General features: G+C 42.7%; 1 protein-coding gene across 1 annotated transcript in view; it reads left to right on the forward strand.

Annotated features, from left to right (window-relative positions):
- The first annotated feature begins 15,374 nt into the window (after positions 1–15,374).
- The window catches only part of TRPM1 (transient receptor potential cation channel subfamily M member 1), a 77,707-nt gene continuing 70,571 nt past the window's right edge, over positions 15,375–22,510 (forward strand). Inside the window, exons 1-3 of the mRNA XM_066558646.1 lie at positions 15,375–15,566; positions 17,918–18,127; positions 20,269–20,364. Coding sequence (XP_066414743.1) covers positions 20,362–20,364 — 3 coding nt within the window. The 5' untranslated portion in view covers positions 15,375–15,566; positions 17,918–18,127; positions 20,269–20,361. The remainder of the gene's footprint in view (positions 15,567–17,917; positions 18,128–20,268; positions 20,365–22,510) is intronic.

A 22,510-nucleotide genomic window follows, 5' to 3' on the forward strand; every position in this document is an offset into this window, starting at 1 on the left:
ATAAGCAGGCTTTTCAGTGCAAGAAGAAATAACTTATTAATACTAACTGTACATGAAATTTAGGAGCACAATTTTACAACTGTGTACACTGCATATGCCAGCATTTTTATCCCACATAAACAAGCACATAGAGATAATCTTGTTGAAATGTTTGAAATTACTTAAAAAGCAGCATTTGTGTGCTACGGGAACATAACTTACTCTTTGAATAAAAGTGTTTAAAGACAAGATTGCATAATAAATTTTTTGCTATGTCTTTGTCTATTCTTCTATTGTTTCTTCTAGAACAGTAACATTTTATTGTGTATTTTGACCTTTACCTCAGCTGATTAGAAACATCCATCAATCACTCTCTTTTGCGTGTAGCATCCTTGATACCTGTAAAAAGAAGCATAAAAACCTCAGCCAAGCACTACATGCTTACTGTAAGGAAAATCTCAGAGCACCAGCAAACTTATTAGACATATTACACATTGGGCAGAAAATGTCTCCTTCAGAACAGTTCCCTAAGCAAAAGAGCAAACTGAAGAGGAATTCACATAAATCATATTCCTGCTTATAACACTCTAATTGCATAGAGGTGTGAGAAATGACCTCTCACTGTAAAATTTCAAAGGTCTGTAAAATCTTGACAAAATACAACAAAAGACTGAATAGGAAAGGAAAGATAACAGCACACTGGAAGCACATGACCAGCCACCATGTGCTCCCCTACCAAATGGCTGCTCTGCCTTTTATGCCCTGGCAGGTTGCATCAGGCAGCCCTGACCCCTCCCAAGGTCTGTCAGTCTGTCAGTTAACTCTTCTCTGTCTGTCAGTGGAAACTGCTTTCTTGCAACTTGATAGGCAGCCAGGTGTTGCCATGCTGCACCCCTCCAGCACCAAGCTTTTCCCATTCTCAACTGCCCCATGCAAGGGGCCCATGTGCAGCCTTCCCTCCACGTGTCTGACAGCCCAGGCTGTCTGCTGGCAGCAGTACAGAGGGGGCGGAAAGGGGACTATGGGGACAACAGAGGACACCTAAACAACAAGCCACAATAACATAACTATATATCAATAAAGCTTCTCTTAACGTACACACAATATTCATCCCTAAATTGTGAGAGCCAATCATCTCATTACTCATCTATAACAGAGGCTGCCTGTAAAATCCATGCTGCCTTTGAAAATGCAAGCATCTGGGAAATATTGTTTTTCTTTAATATTGTACTGTCAGTTTGCACTACCAGTAGGCCTTAAGCTGAAAGAATCTAATATGTTTTCTGGTATCTGCAGCCACTGTCATTTAATAAACCTATTGAAGGATTGCATTTTTTTTAAATAGTTTCCAGCAGATTCCTTTGTCACTCTTACACACATAATGTGTCCAGGAAAAAAATCAAGCATGATCACAAAGACAGATGCAGCTAACATGCTACCATAATAAATTAAACCAAGTTAAAAAGTATCAATTCTCTTCTTTCTTAAATGGAATGACCCATTTCTGAGATTCCAATAGCAGAAATGAAGCCTAAATAACTCGAGACAGTGAAATGGAAGAATGGGATGTAAAACTCTCCTTCCACTTCCTGTGTGTGACAACACCCTCACAGCATGACTGTGTAATCTCAGAATATTCACTTCCTGTCAGCAAATACCAATATCCTCACAGAGATGCTTGACTGACTGTTCCACTTACTCGTTCAGGCAAGAATTCCTTCTCTCAGGAAGAGGTTATTAAAACTGCAGCTACCAGGTTTTCCTCTTCAGTTCAGAAAGGAGAATTTAGTCCAGGACAGCCTATTGTAGTTTATGTAAGTTAACAAAGTTTGAATTCACCTTGGTATCACCACAGGCCCCCAGCCAGGCAATAATTAGCATTAACTACATGATTCTCAGAAGGCTGATCGATTGTTATGTTATGTTATATTAATCATTGTTAAGAAATCCATTGCTTTTATAGACAGTAACGATACACCTGGATCTTATTGGTCCTCCAATCCAAACACCATCACCATTGACTAATTAAGAAACCACCCTTTGGTAAACAAATCTCCGTAACACATTCCACATGTTCACAACAACGGGTGCAGCAAGTGAAGAAAAGAATTATTTATCATTCTTTTCTCTGATCTTCTGACAGCCTTCCCCGGGAAAGCCTGGGAAAGTTGTGTTTTCTCTCTGTGGCCAGAGAGGTTTTCTCTTTATGGTAGAGAGCTGCTACTACAAACCTGGTAGAACTTTGTCAGAACTGGCTGACGAATCAAAAGACTATTCTGCTAAGAGTCTGCAATGGAATTATGATAAATAACTTATTTTCATGCCTTCTCCACTATGAGGAGTGTAAGGGCACAACACATCTTGGATAACTAAAGGTATTTTAAAATTTGCCAAGGAAATCCTGTGTCACAAAAAGTTCCTCACATATCATCTCTAATGAAAACAAAGCCCAAATAATTACTTTTAATATATACACCTAAAAGTTAATGCCCAACCAAAGCAAATTTTAATAAAGCATATTACATATAGAAGCTTTAGGGGAAAAAAGCCTTCTGGACTTCAGCTGAAATGGTGGAAAGAAAACAGAGTAGCTTTGCAATAGCTACTCTGTTTAATGTGTTAAAGTAATGAAAATGTTATTTTCATTAATTCTGTAGCAAGATGAATACACTAATTCTTATCTGAGGGTAAGACCTAGTCCTCATTTTAAAATCTGTTACCCTTAATCAAACACATAAATGTATTGTTGAATCATTTGCCTATTATTGGAGAAAGCTACAACTGAACCTTTAAGATGCCCAGGTGTGTGATACCCATGAGAAGGTTTGAACTGTCCATTTAAAACTGCAGCCTGACAAAAGCCAAGTTAAAAAGTCAGAAAATACAGCTATTAAATAAAATAAAGATAGCTGAACCAAGTACTAGGAATGTGAGTACCATCCTGGAGAGGTGAAATGAAAAGGCATAATTTTAAAGAAGTCAGAGGGTGGCTCAAAGGACTTGCAGGCTCCTAGCTGCTGGCAGCTTTAGTCTGGAGAAATCCAGCAAAGTTTGCCAATTTCTAGCTTGGCACCCCCCTGTCAGCAAGGGCAAGTGGCTGCCAAGGAAGGCCATTGTCCATGGAAAAAAGAAGTCATTTCCCCCAGGGTCTGGGGATCAGATGAAAGGTGGCCTTTGGCACTCTAAGGACTTGGAGGGTCCTAGTTGCTGGCAGCTTTAGTTTTGGAGAAATCCAGCCAAGTTTGCCAATTTCTAGCTTGGCACCCCCTGTCAGCAAGGGCAAGTGGCTGCCAAGGAAGGCCGTTTTCTATTGGAAAAATAAGTCCTTTCCCCCAGGGTCTGGGTATCAGATGAAAGGTGGCCTTTGGGGCTCTAAGGACTTGCATGGTCCTAGTTGCTGGCAGCTTTAGTTTTGGAGAAATCCAGCCAAGTTTGTCAATTTCTAACCTGGCGCTGCCCTGCTGGCTGGTTTGACAGTGCCGAGTGGCTCCTGCAATGTGCCACCAGGAACCTGGCCTGGTGAGTTTTGTTTGCCAGAGAAAAGGGCTGGTGTTGGTGTTCTGGGGCCTGTGGCCTGGAGGGGCCGGCTGGCTCCTGAAATCCTGCATTGCACAGGATGCCTGCCAGACCCAAGCTGGCACCACTTGCATCTCGGGCTGGTTTGACAGTGCCAAGTGGCTCCTGCAATCTGCCATCAGGAACCTGGACTGGTGCGTTCTTTTTCCTAGGGAAAAAGCCTGGATTTGGTGTTCAGGGCCTGTGGTGCCCAGTGCCTGGCTGTCTGCTGGGGTTCTGAAATCCAGGTCGCCCCTGCCCACCGGTGACTCCCTGCAGCAGCATGTGGGAGCCTGAACACGGCTTTGGGTGACACACAGACATTGCAGGCTGAGGGGCAAAGACAGGGGGGCTTGACAGGTGCAGAGCTGACAATGAGGGTTAGGGGTGCAAAGGACAGAGGGTACCAGGTATGGTTAGGGTACAGGTGTGACCCTAATGGTGGGACAGCCCCAGAACCCTCCCAGCAGGTGCAGGCAATTACCCCAGTTAATAGGTAGAGATGATTGGAGGCCACAGAGTTACAGGTAGGGATTGAACATTTTTTTAGGGTTTTTTATGGTTTTTTTTTTCAGGGATCTTTAAGGATAGTTTGGGCGGGGGGGGGGGGGGGTTGCAGGAGTTTTTTAGGAATTCTCTGGGAATGTTTGGGATGCCTTTAGGGCTTTTTCAGGGCTTTTAAAAGAATTTTTTAGGGTGTTTTAAGGGCTGTCTTCCTACTAACTGGAATCGTAAGGGGTGTTTTTGGGTAGTCTTGGGGCTTTTTTAGGACTACTTGAAAGTTTTTAGGGATTTTTGAGGAGTATTGATGGTATAGGGAGGACTTGTTCAGGACTAGAGTATTTCCAGGGTTTTGAGGGAATTTTTTAGACTTTTTCAGGGTCTTATCAGGGCATTTTAAAGACCTTAGGGGTATTCTCTTTTAGGATAATACCTACAGCTCTTTTAGGACTATTTAGAGATTTTTTAAATGTTCTTTGGGCATTTCTAGGGGTGTTTTATGGGCTTTTGAAAAGTAAGGCATTTTTAGTGTATTCTGAGGCTATTTTTAGGGTTTTGTGGGCTGTTTAGGACACTTTGAAAACTAGGTCTTTTTTAGGGAATTGATAGGGTTTTTTAGGGTCCTTTCAGGGCCTTTCATGACAGAGGCTGAGGGGCAGCTTGAGGGGCACTGTGGGGGCTTGAGGGTGGCAGAGACTGGGAGCTGAGGGAGGAGCAGGGAGAGGAGACAGTGGGGGACACACAGAGATGCTGAGGGTGGCAGGAGCAGCTGGAGGGTGACACTGAGAAGCTGGGGGCTGAGGGGCAAAGGAGGGGGATTAAGGGTGACACACAGGAGCTGAGGGGCAGCTGAGAGGGGCCTTGAGGGGCATAGGGGGAGCTTGAGGGTGACAGAGCCTGAGGGGCAGAGGGAGGGGTTGAGGGGTAAAGGGAGAGGGCTTGAGGGCTGGACAGTGCAGTGGAGATCAGGGCTACAGGGTACAGCTTAGGAAGCAAGTTAGGGTACAGGTGCACCACCCCTCAGCCAAGCCCTAACCTCACCCAAAACAGCCCCCATAACAACAGCCTTTCCCCCAACAGCAGCACGACACAGCAACCCTGACAGCGAGACCCGGTGGGACAGGACAGCAACCCTCACACCAGGACAATGACAGAACTCTCAGAGGAAAGGATCCACGGCAAAAAGGTAGGGAAGACACCTGAGGGTTAGAGAGAAACGGTGGGGCTGGGAGGCTGAGCAGTTTTTTTTCAGGACTTTTCCACAACTTCTAAGGTTATATAGGGGATTCTTGAAGGCTTCTTATTGCCCAAGCCCCCCAAACCCCTCAGGATATCTCAAAATCCTTGCCCCACCCCATTTCCAACAAAGGCATCACAGAAAGCAACTGTGAGATCAGCTTTCCTTTTATATATTCTCCCTCTGTTGTACCATGCTGGCAGCATAAAAGGATAGGCAAGTGGAAACTGTCCCTTAGGGAGACCCTTTACAGGAGAAAAGCATTTATTTGCCTTAGTCTGATTGTTCCTTGGACCTTTTTAGAAAAGATGGTGACTCTGTGCCAGTGTATCTGCCAGACTCTGCTGTGTCATGAGCCTCACTGGAGGTCTTATGAACACAGTGTGCCCTGGCTCCCTTCTGCTTGGAACACCCTGAACCTTCGCAGCAGATGAGCAAGACAGGGACTTAAAAATTCTTCTTCCCTAATGAACTTTAAGAACAAAAGCACAGAGCTGGTATGTGGGCTGGCTGCCTAGAAGGTAGCCCTGGGTTTGGGAAGTAAGATCATGTGGTTGTGTCAGTAGGGCTTGCTCACGGAGAATGGCTCTGGCTTAGGAATCGCCCGATGCAGTGAAGCACCTGCTTCCCTTCTGGTAAGGAGGAAGAATAGCTGGGGGGAGGTTGAAGGGCCAGAGGGGGAGCTAGACTGTTCTGAAAGCTTTACTGGGCATTGGAAAATGCTCTGGGACTTTGAGGGCCTAAGTATATTAATCTATTTAAATACCTTTTGCCCAGCACCCTAAGCAGTGGCTGGGCAGTCTCTGAGTCTGTGAATACTAAGCAAACCCAAAAATTAATGTTCATCTCATTCTCCCTTTTATTGGTTGGTTTTTTTAGTTGAACTAATTAAAAGCAAGGCCTGAGTTAAAATCTTGGTTTTTTCAGGTTAGTTGTAGTTTAACATTAATGCCTGGGTTTGATACTGCTTATAGTAGCAGTGAAGCAATTGTATTTTATGGTAGCTATAAATCTCCTTATTTTCCAGAAGTTAATGTAATAATAATTGTTTTAAGATTTTCTTATTACCAGCTGTAAGTCTAATTTTCTAACAAGATATTGCTAATTGCATTACTCTGGCTTCAGCAGTTTTCTTTGTGTCAGAGCCCCTTAGAGGGAAAGTAGCTTCTTAGCCAGCGTTCTTGTTTTGGTCCTGTAAAATGTAATTGTATTGTAACAGTAGCTTCTTCTTAATAATTTTTATCTGCTTTATTAATGATTGTCTAGGTTTTGCTACATCAATTACTTTTGCATTGCTGACAGCCTAACTGCATGTAGTTCAAATAGATCAGTATCCACAAACTGTCTCAACTGATTGTAATTGCATTACTCTCATTTCAGTGAGTACAGTATTTACCACCTCACCAGCTGGTAGAGTTTTGATTGTATTAAAATTATCAAAACATTGCATTACCTGAAAATTAATTGGAAACCTATCCCCAAGACTCTGTTTCATAGTCTGCTTCTGTGAAAAATAAATGGACAAGTTAGAATTTGCCTTCAGCTATAAGAGTTTTTGAGGCAAGTAATGGACAGTCTGTTGGCCACATCTTGCTTGTGACCTTGCAGCCTTCACAACTGCTCTTGGGCAGTCACTGTCTGGATGCATGGCCCAACAGGTCTAAAAGGGAAATAAAATTAAGCAGTATGAAGAGCAGGGCTATAGTGAGTTCTGTATAGGGAGATGAAAATATGCCTTTTGGGTCATACTGTCTGGCTGAACCTGTTAAACAGTCTCATCTTTAGTTACGTAGAGGGATACAGTATGTTAGCTCCCATTTTCAGAGACTCATTTTAAAGGCTAGTGTTCAAGCAAGAAATTTTTTCAGTTTGTGATCTTTAATTAAAGACTCTGAGGAAAATCAGATTAGAAATCCTGACTGTATTTGGCACATACTGCACTGTTAATCCAGCATCCTAAGAAAAGGATCATTGTACCTGAGGATGCAGCCAAGGAACTGAAACTTTCAGAGAACGTGTTACTTCCTCTTTGCTGTTGAAAGTTTTGTTTCATTCTGCAATAAGTTCAGGATCCTCTGGAAATTCGGGTTATTGATCCTCTTCTCTCTCCCTTATTCCTCATGTCCTTGAGTCTTGTTCTGGGGTGCAGACCCGATGTGTTCTGACCTGTTTCTTTGTCTTTGGGACTTGCTGCCAGATGGGCCTCAATGAAATGTGTCACTTCACCTTCCTTTGGGATGAAGATAGATCCATGTTTTTGCAGTTTAGGAACGTCTGGGACTGGCAAATACTTAAGTAGGGAATTCATACCGCTGGCAAGCTGTGGCGGTGAGAAGAAAACCTGAGTGGAGAGCAGAGCCAGCTGGCCGGGCCTCTGCAGAGCTGCCTCTCCCTGCTCGCAGGCGAGGTGCTCTCGCCATCTGCCGGAGCTCCTGCTGGGAATGCGGGGGGAAAGCCTGGCTGCACTCACGGCAGAGCGCGGGAGAAACGGGAACCTGCCTCCACCAGCAGGACTCGGTGTGTAATAGGACTGCAAGAAACCAGGTGGGAGCCAGCCAGCATGCACAAAGCGTAAAGAATAATTAAAGGTTTGGTTTTGGATGCGTTCATTATGACCTTTCTGGTTGTTTTTAAGACACGCAAACCTACTGAAGCCAGTTACATTTAGAACAGTGTACAAATCTGTATAATGCTGTCTTTTATGGCATGGGCTGCTGTGCAGAAAATAGGACTCTGAAGGTAGTTCAGTGAAAGCTAAATAAGATAATTAGTAAGTGGATTAATTTAAAATGGCTTGCTAGTTATGGGAACTAAAGCATTGTTTCAAAAGTAGCAGGCCACAGAGTAATTTCAGTCATACAAGGGTATTATTCTGTGCATTTTAGATAAGAACTCAGTGGCTACTGATAGACTTTGAGAATTTCTATGGCTCTCTTGTCACCTCTTTGGAAACTCATCTGCCCATTAGAGTAACCTTTTTTTCTTACAAATTAAAACAAAATGGAAGGTTTATTTGCAGGACAGCTTCTTGTCTGGTATCCTGTCCTGCAAAGATTGCTCTGTGTTACCTAAGCTAAATGTCACAAAATAGTTTGTTTAAACATACTCCACCATGGGACAAGTCAGCCTACACCAAAAATGCCTAATTTTGTCAAAATTTACATAGAATACAGAATTTTCCTTACAGAAACACAAGTTGTGGTGCAGTGTTCCCTTGTTTGGAAACCAGTCTTGGCTCTTAAGTTACGTGGTTAGAAAAGATTAGATGGCCTACACCCAAAACTGAACACTGAGTACAAGTACTGCTTTTTCTGACATGGTTTGACCTTCTCCTAATTGCTGCCATCTGGGGAGTGGTATCAGCCTGCTCCCATCTGGTGTCATTGATTCTTCGAGTGCTAGTTTGGCTTGTGAGTGGAAGAGGTACATGACCTTATTGCCTATCAGCTAATACTGGAAAAGGGAAACATAAATACCTGCTTGGTTCTCAGGCTTAAACAGCTACAGACTTAAAATTTGGATCTTTTTATTCAAAGCTAAACTTTCAGAAACCCTTTGCCATATCACTTTCAAGATTATCTGTGACACAGCACTGTCACCTTTGGCAACCAGTAAGTCTCTAATAGGAATAAAGCCTGTAGTAGTCCATAGCAGCGAGCAGGCTTACTCAAGAGAATTAGGAATTAGCCTTTGGTAATACCCTGAGTGGGCATTTGCACATCCTCTGCAGAGCTAAAAGAACCTCTACATGCTAAAGGCTATGGGGAACACTTTGACTTTAGACAGAACATTATCTTGCTATGTGTAACTAACACACATCCCAAGGATGTGGTGCTTTCTTCAAGTCTGACAAGGTAGGTGCTTCCCATTTTTCTGTGTTAAGGAATCAAGTAAGCTAAATGAGTGGAGATTGGGTTCAGGTGAGAAAATAAATGTGGTTGTCTTTTCTACCACTGTTCTAGTGGCCATTTGCTTGGGTCAAAGATCTTTTGCAAAGCAGAAAGATCTAAATAAGGCTCATTCTGCCTTCAGGGAGATGAGAGCTGCCTGTGTTTTTCTGCCAAGACGTGGTTATCTCTTCTGGTGTGTCTTCTGATACTCCTTCATCCTAAGGAGTTTAAATCTGAGTGCTTTTTTTAATATAAAAATATCTTTATATATCAAGACGTTATCTATCTTGTCTTTAATAGAAGAGAGGGATTCTTTTTTTTCAAAATGAATAATGGGAGTAAGTTTTTAGCTTTTTGTCTGATGAATGCTTGGGAGAAAGTACAGAGGTACATATGTTTTGTTATATACTTGTTAAATGCTTTATTGAAGTTCAGGGTTTTAGTACTCATTATACTCATAGGACGAAACATGCTGATACACGTAACAGTAGAAGAAATAGGTGATGAATGAAAAATGCTTGATGCTGTAAGCATGATGCAAGGCAAAGATCCCAAATTAACTGATTTTGTTTAACTGGTGTTATTTTTGTTTCACTGTCGTGTTTTTCTGTTCAGTGTTCCTTGATCTGAAGCAAAGGGATAGAGCTCTGAACATTTGCAGTTCATCTTCTTTACCATCCACACTGCAATGCCTTGTGGTCACCGTTTGAGATGAACACATAACAGAAAATCAAATTAGATCAGTAGAGTAGCTTTTTCATATCTGTATTGATTATGTGGCTGCTGCAATGGAGCTTGGCATGGACTTAGTCATCAGCTGGGCCTTGAGTGGCTGAGGTGAAAATTGCCTTGCCCTGACTGTTCTTGGGATGAAAGCCTGGGAGTTTTGCAGGGACTCAGTGCACAGGAGCTGGGAAGTACTGGTGAATATGGTAGCAGCTCCAAGGAGAACTCAATGGCAGCAATAAAAGCTCAGTCTTAAGGTCATCTGCTTTTGTTTGTGAGGACTCACTCTTTTCATGCAACCTTGTGTGTCATAAATATAAACTAGAGCTCAGATATTCTCTTGGCAGCCCCAGCTGCCAGTTTCAGCGGTGTCAGTGGGAAATTCTTCAAAGTACCTTTCTACTTTAAATTTCTTATTAATTTTGCTGCAGAAATCTTGCTTGTTGTACAGTTTTCTGTTAGTAATACCAAGCTGAATGATACCAACACGTGCCTTCACACTTTCATCAGACCACACAAGTTTAGAAATTAAAAGTTCAAAAGTAAGTTGTGGGCAAACATAATTCTTCCAAGAATCCATCTTGCAAAGACAAAGTGGATAAAATATGGGTTAAGCTAGGCAAGAGTAATGCATTATCAAGGAAGGTGTCTGCAAATGGAGTCCATGGGGGATATAGTCATCCGGACTGATTACATATGTACATGTTCAAAGCCGAAAATGCTTTTTTTCAGTCTTGCCTCCATTGAAGCCAGTTGTCAGACTTGCTTGAAACTACTTTACATCACAGCTAATTTAAAACCTGTTGCATCAAGCTGAGCCCAAGATTTCATCTGAAAAATACCAGTGCTTCAAGTTGCCTTATCATGTTTCTTCCTTGTTCAGTTTGGAAATTTTTTTCATTCACAGTTACAACTAGATGTGTCCTGATAAAATAGGTTTTCAGTGTTCACTGAGTTCTGTTTAATCTGCTTATTACCGCCAAAAACAAATGTCAGAATTCTGATTCAGATGTGTGTACACTGGGATTTAGTTGGCTACAGTGAAACAATATAACAACAGTTTTCTAATTTAACAGTAGGCCCGAACTTACAGATCCTGTAAAAGCCTAGTTCATATCAGCTTCATTAAAGGTGGAATTCAGCCTACTGCTGAGGGCTGGCATAAAGCCAATCTATGATTAACTCTCCTTAAGTCCTAAAATATGCACTGCTTTTGTTTCTGGACTATGGTAAATTTTACATGGAGAATTTAACACCTCTAAGAATTGGGCCCCAAAGGCTGTAGTAATTGCTAAGGAGAAAAAAAATCTGAAATGTTCTATTGCACAGCACAAAAGAGTACTTCTTAATGAACTAGAATTTGTTTTCATAGTCAAGAATTTTTCTTCATCTTCTGTCAAACAAATCTTGGATTTCATTGTTTACAAATTTTGTCTCAAGACAGTACCTACTTATAAAATATTTCATTAGGCCTTCATTTCATTGTAATTCTGTTGTTCTGGAGCACATGAAGAAATTTTTTGAGGATGTGGGGAAAGCTACTTTGGGTGCATTAATAATCAGGTTTATATTGACTGGATATATGTGTATGTGTTTGCAACTAAGTGGATGTGTTAATTTGAAATTTTGCACTTTCATCTCTTGAGACAGCTTGGTAAGTTCAGCAGCAGTAGCAGAGTATGACGGTGACATGTGGAGCTCTGCCATGCAGGCAGGGACATTGCTGTTGTGCAGTGGTGACTGTCCAGGGGTTTGTACAGCCTGGTTTTGGTGGCACTTACACTGTGCCTTCAGTAAAACAGTGTCTGTCAGCTCAACAGCTGGGTTACCCAGTTTTCCCAGGTACAACTGCCAGCCATGTTATCAGGGGACACTGAGCTGCAATTGTTTCCGTGAGTAGAAAAACATAGGAATGTAAGGAAACTCTGCCAAAACATGGTTTATTTCTGTGTAATTCCCCCAGTTTCCCTCTTTCAGTCATACGTTGATATTTAGATGAAAATTCAAACTAAAAACCCTGAAATACAGGGTTTTTAATTAAGAGAGGTGAAGGAGAGAAGTCTGCAAAAAGGAGTGTGAGCAGCCTGGACTGAGATGGCAGCATGGGTAATTCCTAAATGTGTGCAGATTCATAAACATGTTTTCTAGAGAGGTGCGATGTATGCACCAGAAAGGGGCTTCCTGTGAGGAAGAAAATGCCTCCAGCTCTGCCTCAGTCCCTGGGCACAGATGGACAAATGCCATTACGCTGACTGGTTGGACAAATGCCATTTCTCTGACTGGTTGGACAAGCCGTGGTTCAGTGGGCAGGAAACAAACCCCAGCCCCGACCCTTTGTGGTGCGGTGAGCTGTGACCGCAGTGCTCGGGGGCTGAGCAGTCACCAGCTGCTCTGCTCCTGGGCAGGGAGGCACAGTGGTTATGCTGCTCCTTCTCAGAGCACAGAGCTTCCTGCTGTTGGCAGTCAGAATGGAATATTGCTCTGCCAGCCAAAGGGAGGCCATCCTCTGTGATGTGCAGGCTGTCTCTTCTGGAAGCTCTCTACTCTGCTTTGCTCAGACAAGAAGTTGACTGTCAAAATGTGAAGTGGTAGAGACTAAGAGTTTCATCAGTCAAACGATATAGTTTTAAAACCCGTTTAAAGAGTTTTTCCTTTCTGAAAGCACCTTAAAGTTGCAGCAATAATTGTGTTAAACGTGCATGTAGCTGCAGTCTGGATTGTCTGTTCCAGCTAATAAACATTTTACACTCCTGAGTTTTTCCCAGCTTAGTGAGTAAACATATAGTCTTAGCTGACTGCAAAGAGATTAGTTTACTTCAGTGGGCTTAATCTATGACATAGACTAATCTTGGTGTGATCCTATTACTGCAAGGTCAGCTGGGATTGTAGTGTTTGATTGTCTTGCTTTGCTCATTTGATTCCAGCATTTGTGGTTTGGAGCAGTTTTTGTCTTTGTTGGTATCTCTGAGACCTGTAGTCAAGAGAGAGCTGACTCATGTGATCCCAGCTTTGAAAAGGTTAGGAGATTGTGAAGGAGGGAAAAGGGAGAGGTCCTTTTCTCACGGTGTATCCCCTCAGCAGCATTGCCTTTTGAAATTGAAGTTGCAGCAAAGGAAATCCACCATCATTTGTCAGATCTCTGGAGATCTGTGTGGCAGGGGTTGGTCATCTGGAAGGTACTGCTGTGATAAATGTTCCTAGCAGAAATGGAGAGCCTGCCACTGATGGAGCTGGTAAAGGTGGGAATTCTAAAATTGTCCCTGGACCAACATCTGGCTAATGGGTCTGACACAGGAAACTTCCCTTTGCCTCTCAGCATGACAGGCTCGTGGCTCTCAGGTCTGGGTGTTGCTGGTAGAGGACTGATCTGTAGCTGCCCAGAAGCTGTTTATTTCCAGTAATTAACTTGTAATTAACTTGGCACATCTCACCACTGAGCATGAAGTGCAGCTGATGTCATGATCAACAGATAAGAGGGATGAGGTGCTCCTGACAGGCTGTGAGTGAGAGTACGTGGTGGTGTCTTTCTCTGGCATAAGCACTACAGCAGCTCCTCTTGGCAATCCCAAGGAAATCAGTGAAAACTTTAAGGGGTTTCCCCCTTCTTCTACACAGACTGGGGACAAAAAGCACAGTTGCTTTTTTATCTAATGCCTCATAGGCAAATGGGAGCAATGGATTTTTCTCCTAATTGGTGTTATCAAATCTCCTCCAATTTAATTAGGTTTCACCACTTTAATGCACCTTTCTTAACAAATATCAGTCAACAGAAGGTAAAACACTACAGTCAGAAAACATCCAGCATAATGGCAAAAGTCACTGGAATGTCACAGGACTCAGTGAGTTATGCAAAGACACTAAACAGGGACCAGCAACACACTGACAGGTGCTAAGCTCTGTCAGACAAGGCCACCTAGAACATGCTGATTCACTGCTTGCTGAGCTGTGCTGGAGTTGTTTCTGGACTGCATCATGGGTAAATTTAACTGAAATAAAGAAACCTCTAAGTGGTAGAGTTATAATGCAGAGAAGGGGGATCATAGTATTACATTTGTATTTCTCCCCCCTTTTCTTTTTTCTGGTGATGAACTCTGAAATGAGATGTTAGGGTTTTGTAGCCATCCCTTTTAAATTAGCATCCTTCAGAGTTAAAACATCTTGCAAAACTTTGAACCCATTACCATAAAGAACTGTGGGCTTATCAGCTGAGAATGTTCTTTAAAAATGTAGGGATTTTTTGCTGAAGCACTTTGCAATCCATAATCATGCTTGTATCTGTCAAAGAACTCCAACTGACTCTACATAGATACTGGAATTCTGTGTCTTTGCATAGATTTATATGATTGCCTCTTTTATTCAGATAGAGAAACCAAGATATTCAAGATACGGGGTGACTTGCATGTGGTCCCATTGAAAATCAGGGACAGGAAGAGAATATCTGATTCTCAGTCCCTTACTTTACATTGAAACTTGTTCTATATCTTACCTTTACAGTTGTCTTGCAGCTAACTTATCCCTTATACTGTCTTCTTGTTCTTCTGGCACAAAAATGTATTCATATGCACATTTCTAGGTCTTCTCTAGGTTTCAGTTACCATTACTGCTAACTGGTCCAAATTTACTTTGTGTATTTTATTTACTTTTTTCATTTTAAAAACATTTTTTACAGTCAGAGAGCCAGCATCGTGGTGTACAATACCAGTACATCAGGGTTTAGGAAAGGTCACTGGCCGATTAAATTCCTTTTCATACAGAGAGGTTTTTATACATCTTCTGGACAATTAATTGTGTGTAAAGATGAACATATTGACGTTTCCCACATGCCAGTGTGACAAATATTGTTGTATTTCTGGAGGGAGGATGGAGAATAGTCCATGAGAAATCCTGGGCATTCCCAAGGAAACCGGCGCTGCAAAGCGCACCAGGTGGCGCTGGTGGCAGCCCAAAGGCGGCGAGCGGGCCGGGCCGGGCCGGGGTTTGAGGGGAGCGGGCCGGGCCGGGCCGGGGTTTGAGGGGAGCGGGACGGGCGGGGTTTGAGGGGAGCGGGACGGGCGGGGTTTGAGGGGGGCGGGACGGGCCGGGTTTGAGGGGAGCGGGACGGGCCGGGTTTGAGGGGAGCGGGCCGGGCCGGGGTTTGAGGGGAGCGGGACGGGCCGGGTTTGAGGGGGGCGGGACGGGCCGGGTTTGAGGGGAGCGGGACGGGCCGGGTTTGAGGGGAGCGGGACGGGCCGGGTTTGAGGGGAGCGGGCCGGGCGGGGCGGGGCTTGAGGGGAGCGGGGTTTGAGGGGAGCGGGCCGGGCGGGGCCGGGTTTGAGGGGAGCGGGACGGGCGGGGCCGGGTTTGAGGGGAGCGGGACGGGCGGGGCCGGGTTTGAGGGGAGCGGGACGGGCGGGGCCGGGTTTGAGGGGAGCGGGACATGGGACGGGCCGGGTTTGAGGAGAGCGGGACATGGGACGGGCCGGGATTTGGGGATGGGAGCTCTTCACCCCAGGGATCCCATCCGGTTCGAAGCATTTCCCATGGATCCCACACGGTAGATGCAGGACTGGGCATTCTGTGCTTGGAGCTTTGCAGCCGAACCCAGCGCTATGAATTAGAGAATTGAAACATTGCCGAAGCATCTCAGGGAAGTCTGTCCTTCCCAGTTTTCAGAATTGATGCAATTCAGTTATTTCATAGTAAGAACCAATTGCTTCTTCTACCTCGGGAATGATGAAGCACCGTAGGAAGCCTTGTTCCATCATTTATTATGTTGAATATTAGCAGAGTTTTCAGCACATTGCTCTTCAGACATTCCTTGGTTACCCAAGCAGGGAGCAAGTTTTTTGTCACTAGTTGCAGATACTGGCTTGTGGTGGGAAGCAGAAATAAGCAACTTCCAGAACTACAACCTCATTCTTTCAGTTCTCAGACCAGTGGAGTTTTGTGGGTTGGTATCCAGTGGGGCAGTTCAAGGTTTCCATGCTTACTTGTCATTCAATTACTCATTTTGCTTATGCTCTAGCTTTTCAGTTCTCTCTTTTCTTCACTACCCTTTCAAGTCCTCTGTCATCAGCTAAGTAAGAAACATTCTTTCTTGCAGCCTGTAGTTGCTCATAGGTATTGAAATGTTCTGGATTTATTTAACTAGCTTTGTTTGAGTCGTGGTAATGCATTGACACAAGTGGTGTATTAAATACTGAAACAGTGATTTTACTCAAATCAAATGAAAACAAAACCTTGTATAATTCTTCTGAGATCCTGTCCTCATTGAAATCTATGTCAAAACCCCACTTACTTTTACAATTGTGAGGCTGAAGCTGATTTCTGCCTGTGTTTATGCAGTATACCTTAAAGTCACCCAGCCTGAATCCCATCTTCAGTGGGGGGTCACCATCACTGACAGTGGTTCTAGCTCTGAAATCAGTCTGGTTTGCATTTTGGGTCTAGGTTTAGACCCTGCTCATACCCAGGAGGCCCCCAGCATCTTTCCAGTCTGCCCAGCCCAACAAACTCTTGGTGCTCCCCTCTAGCTGCAGTTTGTGGTTCCAATAACAGAGTTAGCATTCTGTTTTTATTACAGAGCAAAAGTAACTGTACAGATGTACAGACAGTTTCAGACTCTTTTAGACATAGGAAAAACATTCCAAACCATATATAATAGGAAATATTTAAAGGCATTTTATTTATGACATCTAATTGTTTGGATGGGAACAGAGTGCTTGGAAAATAATGAAAATATAGGGAAAATGAAGAAAAAGTCTTGACCTGATTATTCAGACAGACTGATCATGGTTCTGTGGGGTGAATAGCCTGTCAGTACTTTTTATCATTTGTCAGTCTAGGCTAGCAGGTGTTTGACTTTAGGACAAAGAGGTGCCTTGTCACATAGACAAGTCTGAGACCAGTGAGAAGTCATTTCTCAGGCTGATGATGCACAGGAAATAGAACAAGATTCAGCAAAGCTGGTTTGTAAAATAATCACATGAAGTGCAGTGTAATAATCCTGTTGTCTATTTTTTTTATTACTACGACTATGGGGACTGGAAAGAGTTATGGTTTTCTATCTGTCTAAAAGGGAAGTCACTTCTGAGTGTGCTGAGACTGAACACCATTGTAATTTATTTGTTATTGTCCTTAAAGTAGAAGTGAAATCATAGAATGCTTTTAGAGGCTTAGCTTTGTATCCAGAGTAACAATTCGCTTTTTCTGTTTTAGTGTACCTAAACCAGATATGAAGCTCAGTCTCCATACAATCTTTTCTTATTATTATATTCATAGTCCTATTGTTTAGAATTCAGGTTTTACCTCCCCCATATTTCAAAGAACAACAAGTCAACGAATCAATTTTCCTTTCTTAGCTTGGAAGGCCTATCCATTTGCAGAGTCCTAGGATGAGAGAAGGGCCTGATTTTTCAGATTGTCCCAAGTGATTCTAAATGTGCCACCAGCTCTTTTAGCTTGGTTGAAAGGGGAATGCGATCCCATAGTGAAGGAATCCAGTGTCCTGGTTTCAGCTCTGCCTCTCTGAGAGCAGCAGGAAGCTGTCACTAGCTCTCTAATTCCAGTAGGAGGAAATTTGCATGCAAAGTAAATTATTGTACATGGGGACATGGCATATAATACCACTGAGGCCTGAGTTTTCAGAAATACCATTGACCATGGGCTAGATCCCCATAAATACCAAGATTGATTTAGGTAGTCTTCTGTTCTGGATAAGGGTCTTTATCTGCTTCAGTTCTTGAAAAGTCACTTGAGACAACAGGAATCTGAATTGAAGAAAAGTGGCAGCTTCCATTTGCTATTATAGGAGCTGTTGCTTTTTCAGCATTTTTCAGAATTAGGTCAGGAACTGTCTGAGCTTAAGTAATCAAAATTACTGAGTGTCTTATCAATATTGGAACCTGTAACCAATGATACTGTTCCTTATCTGTAGAATTATGCTGAAATTCTGTTACTAGTGTGGGTAATATGTGTAGGAAGAAAAAGAGAGAGCACAAGCAGAAAATTATATTGATGTGTGAAGTATGGGTCTGTTATCCTTTCTCAGGAAGGTGTTACTTAACATCTCCTTGATATGTGGTGCATACCCCCTACTCCCAGTACCTGAGCAATTAATGGATGAGGAATTGTGCAGCCCAGAGAAGCTGGGAGCTGTGACTGGTTTTCTCCAGGAAATCAACCCTGCCATCAGACTGTGGGTGAGGAGGAGCAAACCAGAACCAGCCAAAAGGAAAGAAGGTGTTCATCACATCTGGAGGTTCGTGCTTTGTCCATCACACAGATCTTAGCCACTCCCTTGTTTGTCAGAGAGGAGAGTGCTTCCTTGCTTCCCAAGGGTGCTGAAGTTCAGGTTTTTCATGTTCAAGTCATCACTTGAATGTTAAGATGGACAGTGCTGCAGAAATAGCTACCACGTTCTAGTGGAATTTAAGTGTAATACACTGCCTGTTATGGGCAGGGACAGATGAATGCACATAACATTTTGTGCTGTCCTTGGTCATCATTTTTTTGTATTGCTATTTTTTTTTCATCCCAGGAAGTTTCAAACCAGGGACAGAAACCAAGTGACTCAGTTTTATTAATCTGAGATGATGTCCCTGCTAATAGTAGCCAGAGCTTCTTATGATACTGTTTGAAAACACAGGAATGTCAAAAGTGCAGTGCTGGACAAATTTTCCTGTAAAAAATTTTCCTGAGATCTTAATTTCCATTTCTAATGTAACACCAGCTGACTGAGATGGAAGCTGATCGTGCTTTAAATTGCTGTGTGCTGCCTGTACAAGCCTTTAATGTACTCAGGAAGGGGAAAGGAGCCACAGAGCTCCAAGAGAAGAGCTCACTGTGGTGTTCTGTGGTCAAATGAAGCCCATCCAAGCACAGTTGCTCAAATGTTAGTACCAGTGATGATGCAACCACATGGAAAATGGTTAAACAGCTGGCACCTAGCCCTGTGTCTGCAAGAAGTGTTCAGCTGCCTCAGCCTGCTGTTCAGTGAGCTTCTGCCTGCTGTAAAACTGTTCTTCTCATGTCTCCGAGGATGCTGCAATAAAGCAGGACCTAAGGAACACCCTCTATCACAAATTCCGACTCTAAAGTTCTCTGTGCTTCAATTCAGCACATTCTAAACTGCTAAGATGAACAAGTTTTTTGGTTTTAATTTTCAGTTTGAATATGCCTTTGTATGTACAATGTGAGAAAGAACAGGCCAACATAGAGTAACATCTCTGATAGCCTGGACAATGGGCTAGAGTGCACCTGTAGGAAATTTGCAGCTGCACCAAGGGGAACACAGCTGGAGGCTGTTTCTCCAACAAGCTGGAGGAGTCGACCAACACAAACTTAAAAAAGTTTTTTTAAAGTTTTTTTACTGAGGCAAATGCAAAACTGTAACCACATTTCTCTTCACAGAGAAAAGCAAGGCATGACTTCCCCAGAATATTTCTGAGATTCACATTCTCTGAACCTCAGAGAAAGAAAAAACAATTCTTGTCTCATTTACTGCTCCTGTGTTGTTCACAAGTGGAATGCATCGTGGAAGATTGTTTACCTGAAGGGAATTGATAATTGGATTCTGGTGTGAGTGTTTTGATTCACTGACCCATTGGATCCAGGTGTGTGTGTGTCAGGACTGTTGGCTGGCAGTCACGAGGGGCTGGGCAGTGGAGTGCTTGGCAGATGCAGTTTAGATGGAATGGAATGGAATAGAGTATAGAATAATATAGTATAGTGAAGTAATTAATTAGCCTTCTGATAAGATGGAGTCCTCCTCATCATTCCTCTCCTTCGTCGGGGGCAAAAATATCTGTGTTAGCAGGACCTGGAATCCCAGTGAACAGCAAATTGAAGGTGAGTCAGCAGAGTGCCCTTGCAGTGCTGAAGGCTGTGTTAGTGAGAGGGAAGTGTTTGTCCCCTCTGATTGGCACTTACGAGTTTGCATCTGGAGTGCTGTCTTTATTTTGGGAGCCCCTTAGCACAGGATTTGCAAATATCTTTCTAGGAGCCCTTGGCATGGGGTTTGTTGTTCGTATGATTATTGCAGATTATTTCTCATATGTGAGAGTGCTCACATGGGCACCAATTTACAGGCCCACTGGCACAAACAGAGGTTGTTTATCTTTTCTGTCCACATCTCATGAACTGTTTTAATTTTTCTTTAAACTTGCTATTTTCCTTGCAAGAGAAAGAGAGGGGGCAGACAGTTGCTAAATAAGAAAGGCTCTAGAGTGGAGAAACAGACTGCTCAAGTAAAAGTACCACAAAGTGGCTGACAGTCTTCTTCTGATTTTAGGTGTAGAATTAACTACATTGAACATCTTCCCTCTAGCTGTCAGCTGCCAGTGACTTGCTGAATTTTTGTGTGAACTGTTACATATTTAATCCAAATATGCTCTTGCCTAGGTTGCTGCAGCAGTGCTTTGAGGATATGTAGTTTACAGAAGAAGCCAACTCTTCACCCAGCAATCCCCAGTGACCTCCAGAGGGCTCATTCTCATGGTAGGTAACCAGCACCCAGCAATATTCTGTCTGTGCTTTGCTTCAGGGAGGCAAAATAAGAGTCAAGAACTGCTAAGTGTGTAATGGACCCTAGGCTGGTTTTTCAGTTAAACACGACTCTTGAAATTTTTATATTGTATCAATGTCAAAGGAAACCAAACCAGTGCTTTTTAAAAGAAAACAGTTTTTTAGGACATCCCATTTTTAAAAAGTGCTTTAAAGTTGGGTTTTTTAAATAATCCATTGCCTATGAAAGAAACTTGTGTTTAGTTTACTACTCATATTAAATGCCAAGTGAAGGAAGGCCTAATTCTACATGTCTTGTGCATGTAGGTCTTTACAGAGGTCTAAGCCTATCTTACCTCTTCCTGTCAGTGTAAATAAAGTTCATTGGATTATGGACTGCTGCTTTCCATATTTAGTTTGACTACTAGGGTGAGTGGAAACATTTTAGCTGACATGATGGACTACAGATCAAAGCTTTAAATCTATTGCTTTTTGTTTTAAAATAACATCAAACAATGTATTGTCATAGAATACAGCTCTATGAACAGCAAGAGCAATGTTGTTTTTTTTTCTATGGGCTGAAACAACTACAGTTGTCTCTAACCAAGCTTTTCAGTTTTAAAAACACATTGTGGTAGGGCCTTTGGGACATGGATCTGCTCATGACTGCAGATGTTAAATTCCCATCATGTGGTATCAATAAGATGTACTGCTTATGTCTTCTGTGCACTTTGATACGGGTGCATCCTGCTTTTCCCAGAACACAGGCTGTCAAGGACCTTGATGGACTCTTGCAAATAGAATGTTGCTTGCACTCTGCTTGCTCCTTTATGGGGGTGGATGGTTTTATTCTTTTCATAGTCCGAGGTTGGCCAATTTGTTTTCATTACAGAATGTGGAGGATGATGGACAGGTGTGTCATTTCATGTCATTTATTCCATTTCAGAACCAGTTAAGGGTCTTTCACTTCCATGCTGTGCCAAATATTCATTTGTTGTCCAACAGTATCCTGTGGTTAGAGATTACTGTGCTTTCCTCCCTCTGTGCTGATTTAGCCCACGTGCTTACACAGATCTGATCCAGGCCACACAAACCATTGAATCAGCTCAACTGATGAAGCAGAAAACTCCAACATGAGACAGGAACCTTCAAAATAACATTTGTTTAAAGGGTTTCCTAATGTGAGACTACACTTCTAAAACCACAAGCTCTTTTGGAAAATCTATTCAACTTGTGCTTCTCAGTCACAGAGCTGTTGAAAGTGCCAGCATGGTGCATGTCTCTGTTTCCCAACCTAGTGGAAATAGCCCACAAAGTGTTATATAAACAGTGGGGGCAAGAACATCAGCTTAGTTCCCTGATTTTTCAGCTGGGGTTAGTAGTCAGCAGCTTCTGTTGTACTGATTGCTTTCATCTGGCTCTTGAATGCAAACGTCCCTTTGGTATTGATGACTTGTGAAAATCCAGAGTGGTCCTTAAAGGGCACCAAGAACAGTTACAGGGAGCTCAGACATCTTAGAATCACACATCCAAAGGGACTGAGTCAATTGAGTTAATTCCTTACTTGCATTCTGCACTGTGCTTTGAAGAATATATTTGTTTTCTACATTTCTGCTTTTTGAAGAGTATGTCCCTGGTTTTGTTCTTTGCTGACCAGAACAATAAATTTCATGCATCTCTGTGTATCAGTCTCTTCCACATTGTTTTGTTTTCGCTTTCCAGCACAGTTTTTTGTGCCTCCTGTAAGCAGCTGCACACAGGCACCTGTGCCGACTATACTGAGGCACAAAGGGACGAACCTAAAAAAAATAATAAAGAGAAAAGATGACTCTCTAACTGAATCCTGTAAGTTAGTGGTTCTGACTTGACCTCACAGTTACAAATCTGCCATCCCTGTATATTTTTCCTAAATGGATCTCTGTTTTCTCAGCATTCTCATCCATTTTCTTTTTCTAAACCAGACTCTGTAACAAATTTCTGGCTGATGTCTTGTAGAGCCAACTAGATATTTCCTAATCAATAATTACTTAGTTGTTCTTTTAGAGCACCTTGTGTCATCCTCATTTCTTGTTTGCCCTCACCTAACTACCTCCTTTTGTTCTCACTGCACATTTTATGCAAAATAGTACAGAACAGATGC

Source organism: Molothrus aeneus, chromosome 13, assembly GCF_037042795.1.
Source record: "Molothrus aeneus isolate 106 chromosome 13, BPBGC_Maene_1.0, whole genome shotgun sequence".
Taxonomy (NCBI): domain Eukaryota; kingdom Metazoa; phylum Chordata; class Aves; order Passeriformes; family Icteridae; genus Molothrus; species Molothrus aeneus.